This window comes from Miniopterus natalensis, chromosome 10, assembly GCF_054644295.1.
Source record: "Miniopterus natalensis isolate mMinNat1 chromosome 10, mMinNat1.hap1, whole genome shotgun sequence".
NCBI lineage: Eukaryota > Metazoa > Chordata > Mammalia > Chiroptera > Miniopteridae > Miniopterus > Miniopterus natalensis.
In genome coordinates, this window is record NC_142090.1 from 57,398,501 (window position 1) to 57,410,746 (window position 12,246).

Consider the following 12,246-nt stretch of genomic DNA (forward strand, 5'->3'; position numbering starts at 1 on the left):
AGAGCAGTCTGAGAGACGCAAACAAACAAACAAACCGGAGCGCGCGGTTGCAACCCAGGAAAATCCTCGGTTGCGCCGCCGGGACCTGCGAGGCCGGCGCGTCGCGGGCGGGAGGCGCAGGGACGCGAGGCACCGGCAGGTGGCGCTGGGCCGGCAGTTGCGGGGGGCGGGGTCTGCGGCGCGGGGGCCGGTCGCGCGCTCTCAGGCTCCCGCGCCGCGTGGGGCCGGTCCCTCGCCACCGCCGCTGCCGCCGCCACTCAACCGTCGGGTCTCGCCGAGAAGCGGGTGAGTCCCTGGAGTCGTTCCGGCCCGCCCGGGCTCCCGGCCCTCGGGGGTCCCTGCCGGCCGCCGGCCGCCGGAGGGCTGCGGGGGCGCGGGCGGCGCGGGCGGGCGGCGGCGCGGCTCCCCGCCCCGTGCGCCTCTCGGGCGCGCTGCCCGCCGGCCGGCTCCCGCGGGCGCAGCGCTGCGCCGGGTCGGGGCCAGCGGCGGGGAGCCAGGCGCTCCCGGGGAGCCGGTCCGCTGGGCGATGGGAATACGGCGGGTTACTGTGTCCTTAGGTGGGGTTCTCATGGCAAGTTTGCCAACTTGGCGAAGTCGCCCCGGGTTTGCCGCGCACTGATGGATGGTGGTTGGTGCGCGGCGCTTATAATCGGGCAGCTTGTCTTCGGGTTTCCTGGTAACGGGAAGTTTTCATTTGAAGTCCTTGGAACATTAGTCCCCTGTCAGGATCTGGATTGCGGTTCAAGTTCCCTCCGAATAGTCAAGGCTTTATTTATTTATGCCGTGGGTCAGATCCACTGGAAAGGGGTTTGTAGAGGCAAAATTTACGAACGCTTTGCTTTCACATTTCTTACTCTGTCCTTTTTGTTAAAAAATGATATATATATTTCTCTCAACATCCTGACATTTAATTAGAAGCTATTCATTGAGCACAGAATGTTAAGCGCAGGGAAGATGCAGTGCTTTAAAACACACACACACACACACACACACACCAGCCCAGTGCTTTAAAACACACACACACACACACACACCAGCACAGTGCTTTAACACACACACACACACACACACACCAGCCCAGTGCTTTAAAACACACACACGCGCACACACACACACACACACACACACACACACACACACACACACACCCCAGCCCAGAGAAGAAAAACATCTCCCCTTCACGCAGTTAAATGTGGTAAAGAACGTGTGCGCTTGAAAGTGTGTGCGCTTGAAAGTGTAAGTTTGGAAATGCAAAGCAGCCCACAATGTATTCCAGTCATTGGGTTTCTTCATATTCTAAACTCTTCAACATAAACATGAGTCACTTGGACTGTGTCAATATTTAGCAGGAACATGAGGTCAGCAGTCCTGTTAGAGTAAAATGGAGCAGTCACATCAAGAAATATGCTTTGCTTTTTAATGAGATGAAAGTCAGAGAACTTTGGGCCAAATTGTGTAGTGTAGTTCCTAATATCCGAACACTGCTGTGTCCTGTGTTTTTTTTGTTTTTTCCTGAGAAGATTTTACTGTGGAATTTAAATTATATATTTGGTTCATGTCTGATGGAAACCAACATAGTTTATTTAACTGACATTTTATTTTCCTGGCTTCTGGGCACAAAGTTGACTGTGGGCCACACAGTCAACAAGCTGCTTCACTGTCCTGGTCTTTTCCTTGGCTTTGCTCTCCAGCATGGTGTCCCTACCATGCAGATGAATGGCTGGATACTTCTCCAGGGCTACGCTGGCTTTTCACCCAGATTCTGGATAAAGTGCCCCTCAATCAGCAAAAACTGCCAACTTGCTAGATGCCCCAGGGCCAGGTCTCGAAGAGAGCCCTCACCCTTCCCATGCTACCACCAGTCCAAAAACTTCGTCTTCCTTTTGTTGTTGAAGTGTCTGCCTTCTCTCCTAGATTTTGAGGTTTTTGAGAGCGGAGGCTTCATCTCATTTAACTTTGTGTTCCCACTTTGTATTCCTGACATTGTTGCTCACAATATAGTTAATGAGTTAATATTGACCACATGTAGATTTATTTGTATGTCAACATCTTTGCCATCCTGTCACTTACAGAGTTAAAACATCTAAATAGTGTGAATTATTTGTTTGATTACAGTAGAAAAAACTTCTATTCCTGGACACATATACACACCCCGGATTATTCTATTTATAATGTTGGCTACATCACCAAGTGATGTGGAATAATACTTCCTAAGGGAAAATACAGTAAGCTCCTCCAGAGTAGGCATGAAGTTTCATTTTCTCTTTCCCTCCTTAGTGTCTATCACAAAATTGAGTTCATAAATACTTGATGATTGGCGTATGCTTTACTCAGAACTCTTTCAAATGCCAACATTATAAACCCAACTTAGACTAACTTAAGTAAAAAAAAGGAATGTATTGGCTTGTGTAACTGAGAAAATCAAGATCTGGTCTCAGGGACTCTAAATACTTAAAATATGCCACCAGGACCCTATTTCTTGCCTGTGCTTCTGTGTCTGGGCCTTCTTCTGTGCTGTAGAAGACACCTTCCTCTCTACAGCATGTAGACAGAAGCGTGGTAGGTTTCTGTCATCCCAACTTAAAATGTTAGACATGTCCTCTTTGTCTTCCACTTCCATGTGTAAATCTCAAAGGAGGATTCTAACTGGTTCAACAAGGGTTCTGTGCCATCCCTAAACCAATCAATATGGTAAAAGGAATAGAGAACTGTGACTAGCCCAGACTGGTCATACACCTACTTGTATGGCCAAAGGAAGAGCATTTCTCCAAATGGAGGAAATGTTTTATATAATTAAAAAAAAAAAAAAAAAGGTGGGCAGACCAAAAAAAATATCCTCAGCATGAATATTGTGAATTTTCAAAATAAATAATATATGGAAAATGTTCTCAGAGCACTTCAACAAAGGCAGATGGTGTCATTATGTAAAGATGGCTCGTCTTCATACTTCGTGAAGATCAAACCTTTAAGAGTTGGAGAATGTTTATGTTTTAAGTATTTTCAACTATTCCTGGAAACAGCTTTCTACTTAATGAAGTATCACAAGGTGCTCTAAAATTCAGAAACATTTGGAATGGTTTTTTTCTCAAATTGTTGGTTATCTAACCTGTTTTTCTCATTGAATTTCATAAAGTATAAGTTGGTGCTATATTATTCCAGGAGTAAATTTAGAACAAATAAAAACAATGAATAATATTGTGATGTTATGTGTTTCTCTTTCCTAAAAAATGTTACTCCAAGCCTGAATGAGGATCTGAGACAGGTATTAAGGAAAACATTCCTTTATAAGGCAGGAAGTTTGACAAAATTAATTTCCACAGGGTTGACCAGGATAGGGGGCATGTCAGTGATTGAACACAATTCAACAACCCTAGTGGAAATACCAGCAGTTTTTGTTTTACCAACAAAAATCAGCCTGTTACTCTGAAAATACCACCTTTCGGTCCTTTATGCCACTATCAGGGATCACCTTACCAAGAGTGCCCATTTTGTTCATTGTCTGAAACATTTGCCCGTAAAATCACTTATTATTTCAGATTCTAGTGTCAACCCCAAAATCCTATTAAATACAACTTCCTGAGGTATAATCTTATATCAGCAAACTCCAGCCTTCATTGATAACATTATTCTCATAAAAAATGCATTCCTAATTCTGTTTGCCTTTAAGGGGAGTTGGCTTTCCTCTAAATGAGCACCTGGAGTTAAACTCCCCTAAAATAAAAGGCAACATCCTACCCTCTGAATTCCATACGGACATCTAGATCATGCATTGTACCCTAGTTGGACAAAGTAAATCAGTTGCTATTGACACAAGAGCCCTGTTTGATATTCTTCAGATTATAATGTGAAGTTAAATATATAAATCAGTCGCCAACTGTATTTTAATTGTACTTTACCTGCCCCTGTATTCCTTATATGAGTAAACTGTTCATCTTGCCCTATCAAACAATGTAATAAAGAGGATTGACTTGAAGAAGATAATTATTTTTATTTTCATAGGTGGCTGAAGCAATATTTTATAGAATTAATGGAAATTGGACAGAACATCACAAACCAAGAACTTTGGAAAATGAAGCCTAGGAGAAGTCTAGAAGAAGATGATTATATGGTAAAAATAAGAATAATTGATTAAAATCTATAAACATAACTCAAATGCTGTTCTGTATCTCACAGTGCTATAAAAGTGATTTTTCACCCTAGTCTGTTGATATCTTGATTTTGATTTCTGTCACTGATACTGTGATGGGTGAAGGACAGTGTAGTACAACAGAGAAATTATATGCTGACTGACTGCCGTGGACTTAGCTGAATAACCTTGAGTGAGTCACTGAAAATCCTAGGTCTTGGTCTGTTGGTAAAGTGAAAGAGCTGGATATTATCTCCAAAGCCCTTCCAGTTTTTTCTAACAATCTATGAGTCTAAGTGTTTCAAAAGAATCACTGGTGCCCATGTAACGGTGGTTTTGCAAGCATGCATTTTTTTAATGGGCACATGGCAGCTTACCAAGAGATCGTCAAGTTAATTAATGATTCACTGTTTAACCAAATAAATTCAATTTTAGAATAAGAACCACAGGTCCCACTTGGGCCCCACCTCAAGAGTAAATGTTTCTGACTACATTATTAACTGAAAAACTGGTAGAAACTTTTTGTTTTAAACTCTTTTTACCTTTCTAAATGATCTCAACTGCAGTTTTAACAGAAATTATTTTTTACCTTAATTATTCTAATAAGCAAAATAATTAAGATATTATAAGCACATATTCGATAAAATACGTGTGCATAAAGTAAAATTTTTATTTTTCAAGTTAACTATCCTACTTGCTGTTCCATAACTCTTCACTCTTAACCAGAAAATTTATCTCAGTTGATTGTACTTAGACTGTTTTAATGTGAAGAGATGACAGATGCTATATCATGCTCCACTCCCTTCTAAATGGAGTAGTTGGGAAGACATTGGACATAACAGTGATTTGTTACTGAAAGTAAAAGTCAAATGGTGAGAGGTCATTTTTAAACACCAAAAATTATAGAGAACTATGTGAAGTAAAGTTTCCATGCATAAAATGAGGAAAAGAGCAAGATAATCACTAACATTTTGAGCATTAAAATGTTATGGTTCCCCCCAACGGTGTGGCTCAGTGGTTGAGCGTCGACCTATGAACCAGAAGGTCACAGTCATTCCCGGCCAAGGCACATGCTTGGGTTGTGGGCTCGATCCCCAGCGGGGGGAGCGCAGGGGGCAGCCACTCAATGTTTCTCTCTCAGCGATGTTTCTGTCTCTCCCTCCCTCTCCCTTCTTCTCTCTGAAATCAACAAAAACATATTTTTAAAGATGTATGGTTCTACAGAACTATAAGAAATGAGGAATAACATTGGGTGAGAAAGTAAATTTATTCATAAAATAACACAATATGAAACACTCTGATATAATTTCTCATTTTGAGGGTTTGGTGTCTTTTTTAATTTGCTGATGTATCAGTCAATTGGGGAAATAACAGAATATTCAATGTAACCTTCTTTGGAATTGTTGACTAACTAGAAATACAACTGGGTAAAAAAATATAACTTTCTCAGGAAATAGATCATCCCTGTTGGATTTAACTACTTGTATAGCCTTTGTACTTCTAATAGACCATTTGTCTGTTACTACTTACACCAATGAGATAGTTTAGAAATATAAAACCCAAGTACAAGACTACATGACGGAAATTATAAATTTGTTTCTAATAGTAATGACTGTATTAGTCCTGAATTCCTGTACTTGAATTAATGAAGAATTCACTATTCAGTTCTTTGCCAAGAGTTAGCCAGTAACCAATAAAAATATTAAAAAACAAACACAACTGTTAAAATTTACAAGCTTTATTTTTACTAAAGACTACTAGATTTTTTTCCAATTTTAGTTTCCTAGTTGTATTATTGCATACTTTTATGCCTTCAAGATAGAAACACATAGTGGAGATATCTGAAGCATGCATTTATTTTGAAAAATGAATAACAAAAATTAATGGAGAACCCCAGTGTAGCTAAGTGCACCTTTGATCAGTGCTACATAGACTATGTCATCTTTTCAGCTAAAACCAGTATCCAAAAGCAAGGTTCTGAATGTCCTTTTTAACTGATAAGTACAATGAACAATAAGTAATTAGTTTAATAAGGAAATCCCATTGTTTTAAGATGTTTCTTTTCTTTTCTTTGTAGAATAAGAACTCAGGAGAGTCCGGCATGCTGAAAAGACCTGTGCTTTTGCGCTTGGACCAAGCAACCAATTTTGATGAATTTGATTGTCCCCAAAAGCTCCAGCACAAACAGAAACTCTTCTCAGAGTGGCGCTTGCCAATTAAAATTGCTGCTATCGTATCATCTCTGACTTTTCTCTACACTCTTCTGAGGGAAGTCATTCACCCTTTTGTAACTTCCCGTCAACAGTATTTTTATAAAATTCCAATCCTGGTCATCAACAAAGTCTTGCCAATGGTTTCCATCACCCTCTTGGCACTGGTGTATTTGCCAGGTGTGATAGCAGCAGTTGTACAGCTTCGTAACGGAACCAAGTATAAGAAATTTCCACATTGGTTGGATAGGTGGATGTTAACAAGAAAGCAATTTGGGCTTCTCAGTTTCTTTTTTGCTATGCTGCATGCAATTTATAGTTTATCCTATCCAATGAGACGATCCTACAGATACAAGTTGCTGAACTGGGCATATCAACAGGTAGGATGACAAGATTGGCAATATCGCAAACCAAAAAGTCACCTAACACATTAACTCTTTGTCACGTTAATATCAGTACCTCAAACCCCTGTTGAAACCCTGTGTAAAGAAAGTAATCTGCACTTTTAAATGTTTTATTATTATTCTTCACTGGGGCTTGGTTGTCTAGTTTTACATCGAATTTATTTTAAGCTAAAATAGTAAACTACAACTTTAACAATATAAACAGGTCTTTTGTTCATGGACAGGCCCACATTTCAATTTTCTACCACCCTCACATGATAGAAAATGCTAATTTTTCTTATTTTCTGCTTATTTACCACATGTGCATTAATATTACAGTTCTAACCATTAAATAATAATTAAGTAAAATAGATTATATCAGTGTTGTGTTCAAGGGAATGATGAATAGCTCCTATGTTATTTCTTTCAGAGGAATGCAAAAACAACTCCTAATTCTTTAGAGGCCCCCAGTTATCAGGCCTCCACAGCAGCCAGAGTGAGTGTAGAAGGGGGTTCATGTGCGGGAACTAAGTATTCTTTACCTTCTTTCCTCTTTTCACCCTCTGGTAGGTCCAACAAAATAAAGAAGATGCCTGGGTTGAGCATGATGTTTGGAGAATGGAAATTTATGTGTCTCTGGGAATCGTGGCACTTGCAATACTGGCTCTGTTGGCTGTGACATCTATTCCATCTGTGAGTGACTCTTTGACATGGAGAGAATTCCACTATATTCAGGTAAATGATATATAAAATGATTCTGTTCCCTCAGAGAGGTAAATCTTTTTTTGTGTGCTTATAATATCATCAAGTATATTAACTTTACCCCGTGAAAAATAAAAAATGGTTTTCTAGTAGCAAGGACCCAATACTTGTTCCAATTAATAATGTGCTCTATCATTTTTCCCTGCTGCTACTAAATATAAGTGTTTTCTAGACATAATTAAAAGGTATTTCTTAAAGGAAAATATGTCTGACATTTGAAACTTGTTAGACAATTTGCTGTCCATCTAATAAATGTGATATTTTAGAATTTTAATATTTATGGTTTTTTGGTTCCCCCAAAATAAAAATATTCTTTGCCTATCACCTAATTTTATTCATGCCTTTTAAGTTACACAGCTTTGTATTACCCATAGAAAAGCATATCTCCTTGAAATATGGAGTTATATGTACCAAAGGTATTCCAATACCTAATTTTAATGCTGCTTTTTCCAAGTTGCATGTTATATAGCTTATTCACTTGAAGTTTCTTAATATTCTTGGAATTCAAACTATCTCAGATTTACTGAGGTTAATCTCCTAGTAGTAGATTACACCATAAAAAGAGCTATGTGCCAGAATTCACAAGAGGATTTATGTCAGACAAGATTCAAAGGACTAACTTTAATTAAGCCATAAGCACTGCCAAGATTTTTTAAATTACATAGCTTTAGCTTGTATGGGTAGACATCTTTGGAAATTCCTACAAAATCAGACATTCCCCACTATCCTTTCTACATGTTCATACATATACTCCTACAAACACTTTATCAGGACATCTGATTAGGCTGAAAAGTATGTCTCCAACTGAATTATTCCACTGTGGCTTAGAGATGGTGCCATACTTTCCAAGTGTGGTATTTGCTGATTTTGTAGGTTCAGCCTGATAACCATTGGAGTTTTCTGTTCCTCATTAAATAACTTTCTTCTTACATTGCTCTGCCTGTCACACATATGCTGAACACCACTTTTCAGATTTAATCAGGAATTCAAACACTGCATCTTGACTCCTGAGCCCATTTCACTATGTGCGCAACGCCCAGCTCATTATAAGAATATAATACGTGTTTGGTAAAATTAATCTTCATCCAGTCACATGTATTTTCAGTTAATAACCTAGAAACTTTTCATTTACAATCCAAGAACTGATTGCGCTCCGATTTATGTTGGAGATTTATATCAGAAAATAGAAACTTAACTGTTTGATTGTATTCATTGGGACTTAAGTGTACTTACTGCTAAATAATTGTGGGTTGGACTTGTTCTGGCAGGCTAATGACCATTTCCACTAAGTGAGTAGAAGTCAAAAGTTATCTAGTAGGGTTGTTGTCAGGACGCCATAAAATTATTTAGGTAAACAGCTATTTTTAAGCAACTGTCTCTGGATGGTACCAAGTATCCCAATGCAAGCTGAAATTTTTCTTCACATCTTCATGTGTCTGTGTTTTGCTTAAACATTGAAATAATTGTTGGTATTTTCGCACTTTATCAGAATGTTTGATTTTTTTTTTAACATGGGCCATGCTCATTCACTTTAGTGTTCACATACCAAAATCTGTTGATCACTTTAGTTGCCTTTGCAATTAATAAAGATCACTGAAGTCCTGTTGATTTTTACATTAACCTTCAGTCAACCCACCACTATTTACTGAGCACTAACATGCACAAATCATTGTGTTGATTCTGTAGGGGTCCTGTAATGAGTAAGACAGAGCCCTTGATTTTACATGTCTCTTGATAGGCAGAATTAAGGCAAATGCACAAGAAACAAACCACAAAATAAATGTCATAAGAGAGATAACAAAGTGTGGAGAAAGGTAAGATAGTGTTATTGATTAGCTGAGACTGAAAGGACAGTTGTGAATTTTCTTAATTTAAATAGCCTGGAGACAAAGGCAATACCCAAAAGTTAGGGGTAAGGTGGGGACATGTAAAAAAGAATGGAAAGGTGTGAGCGGACTTTGTTGAGAAATGTAATAGGAAAGCAATTACAGATGAATGAAAGAATTTCCAAGCAACAGAACAGATCCAGATGAAGTAGGATTGAATAAACTCTTCTTGAATCAGTCTTTACTGAGATAACTTTTTTTTCTCTTGCAGAGCAAGCTAGGAATTGTTTCCCTTCTACTGGGCACAATACATGCATTGATTTTTGCCTGGAATAAATGGGTAGATATAAAACAATTTGTTTGGTATACACCTCCAAGTTTTATGATAGCTGTTTTCCTTCCGATTCTTGTCCTGGTATGTAAAGCTATACTATTCCTGCCATGCTTGAGAAAGAAGATACTGAAGATTAGACATGGTTGGGAAGATGTCACCAAACTTAATAAAGTTGAGATGTCTTCCCAGTTGTAGAATTACTGTTTACAACGTTTTTGTTCAAATTTGATATATTTTATCAAAACATTTCAAATTTGTATTTGTTTAATAAAATGACCACTGAGGGTCTTAATGTATCTCTTTGTTTCTAAGTGATGAGTTTGAAATATGTGTATTTCCTGTCAGAGTTGATTCAGAGCAAGAAATAAAATAATCTTCAGCACATTCTCTATGTTCAGTAAAGCTGAATAATCTTATCTGATTTGTCAGACTGCATAGCATTGTAAATAATAAAAGGCCTTGAAATACCTGTACTTGCTACTCATTAAAAGGTATCATGAGCCCAGCCGGCATGGGCTCAGCGGTTGAGCATTGACCTAGGATCCAGGAGATGGAGGTTCGATTCCTGGTTAGGGCACGTGCCGGAGTTGCAGGCTCGATCCCCAGTAGGAGGAGTGCAGGAGAGAGCGGATCAATGACTCATCATTGATGTTTCTCTCTCTCTCTCTCCCTCTACCTTCCTCTCAAATCAATAAAGACTTTTTTAAAAAAAAAAAAAATGCTCCTCTCTTTAAAAAAAAAAAAAGATCATGAGCCGTAAAAAAATATGTTATCTGAAACTACCACACAGGTATATCCAGTGTTTATGATTGTTAAAGAACTTTTATTTTCCTGTAACTGGGTGTGATTCATGGAACACCTAACTGAAAAACACACAGATTATGTCTACACAAGTAAAGCAACAGAGTAATATCAGATACACAGCCAGGCAAAATAAAACCCGGGCTACCCAAGAGAAAAAGTCAATTCCATTTTCTCTATCCGAGTTATGTACAATTCAGTTGAACTTATCTTAATACACTGGCAAAAGCAGGCCATGAACCAGTTCCTCAAAGAGCAAACTATACATCTATCAGGACTCTCTAACCCAACATACTTCAGAGATTTTTTCATAATTAGCAAAACTAACCACAAACCTTTTATATGGATAAATCATTATGACTAAAGACAACAGAGCTAATGGTACAAATTAGGAAAAACATTTAGTATATTCATTGAGTCCAGTTATTTGTTATTTTTTTTATTCCATTACAAAGGATAACTGATTATTACATGGGGGCTAAGAAGCCTTTTGGAATATAAACTTGAATTCTATGCACTATTGAGAGTAGCACAATTAGAAACAGAGCAGACAACAGTGACCTTGAGAAATAATTCACCACAAGAGAGAAAGGAATCTAGGGCTCTAGAAGTACAAACCAGATTCAGCAAAGGGACATAACTATGGGACCACTTAGCTGTGACACATATACCATAATAAAGCAGCTCTGAGATATAGTAGTTGAGTACCTGCACTCTCAACTGCATTGCAAGGTGGCAAAGTGTCGATATCTCCAGCAGTGAGAGGAAGACATCAAGTTTCAGCCTTCCTGGTACCAAGACATCGAGGCTGCAGCTTGGGAACAGGATTCCAACCTGAAGTGGCACTTCAGTGAAGCTGTCAAGGACAACAGCTGAATTCTGGCTTGGTGGTTGGAGTCCTGTTTCTGTTAGCCATTGTAATAAACAACTACAGGCCTATTCTGAAATGCAGAATAAACCCTTTTGAAAATTCCCAGTAATAAAAGAAAATAGAAAGTCCTTGGAAGTAAAGCACAAAACATCGAGATTGAATTTGTACTCATGGGCTGTTGAAAACTAGACCACCCACTCTTTGTATCTTTTCTGAATTTTTTACAATGGTTGTATAATATTTTTATAAACAGGAGAAAATAAAAGTCTTAAAAAGGACAAATATATTTTGGTGTAAACTTGGATTTCCTTTTCCTCACTCAACAAACATTTATAGAGCACCTCCCATCTACCAGGTCCAGTGCTAGGCAGAGGATGTGTCAAGATAAAAATGACCTATCCCTACTCACAGTCTCAAAGGAAGACAATTTTAGTACAGCAATGGGTTCTAGGCTTACTGATATCACTAAAGGGGGGGGAGGTGGATGACCAATTCTTTTTCAAAGGGCAAAGCCAGGAAGGTGTGAGGTTGACCCAAAATAAAGAGGAACTATTGGAGCTGGATATTAAAGTATAAGCAGGAGTCCTTCAAATAGAATAGAAATATAGGTAGCATAGTGAATAACATGGAGGTTTAAAATGGTTGGATGAAATGTGTTGGAAGGACTAAAGTCTTAGAATATAGAATGTGAAAGAAATACCAGATTGGGTGAGGACACAGGCCAGATAAATCAAAATCATTGTATAACATGAAACTAAGTTTGAACTTTGTTCTTCAGGGAGTGGGGAAGCCACTGACAAAACTTTAAACAGGAGCTTAACATGATCAGATTTGCATTTTAGAAAGATATCTCTGTAAACTGTCCAAAAGATGGGTTTGATGGTGGAGGCTCAAGGTGAAAGCAAGTTGGAAGGTTGAAAGAATATCTAAGAC

General features: G+C 38.6%; 1 protein-coding gene across 1 annotated transcript; it reads left to right on the plus strand.

The window, feature by feature from the left end:
• Nucleotides 1-231: 231 nt before the first annotated feature.
• STEAP1 (STEAP family member 1) lies at nucleotides 232-10,296 on the plus strand. The gene is made up of 5 exons (XM_087821146.1): nucleotides 232-285; nucleotides 4,000-4,108; nucleotides 6,204-6,716; nucleotides 7,290-7,454; nucleotides 9,579-10,296. The coding sequence occupies exons 2-5, from the start codon at nucleotides 4,028-4,030 to the stop codon at nucleotides 9,834-9,836; spliced, it is 1,017 nt and encodes a 338-aa protein (XP_087677272.1). The 5' UTR covers nucleotides 232-285; nucleotides 4,000-4,027; the 3' UTR covers nucleotides 9,837-10,296.
• Nucleotides 10,297-12,246: the final 1,950 nt, after the last annotated feature.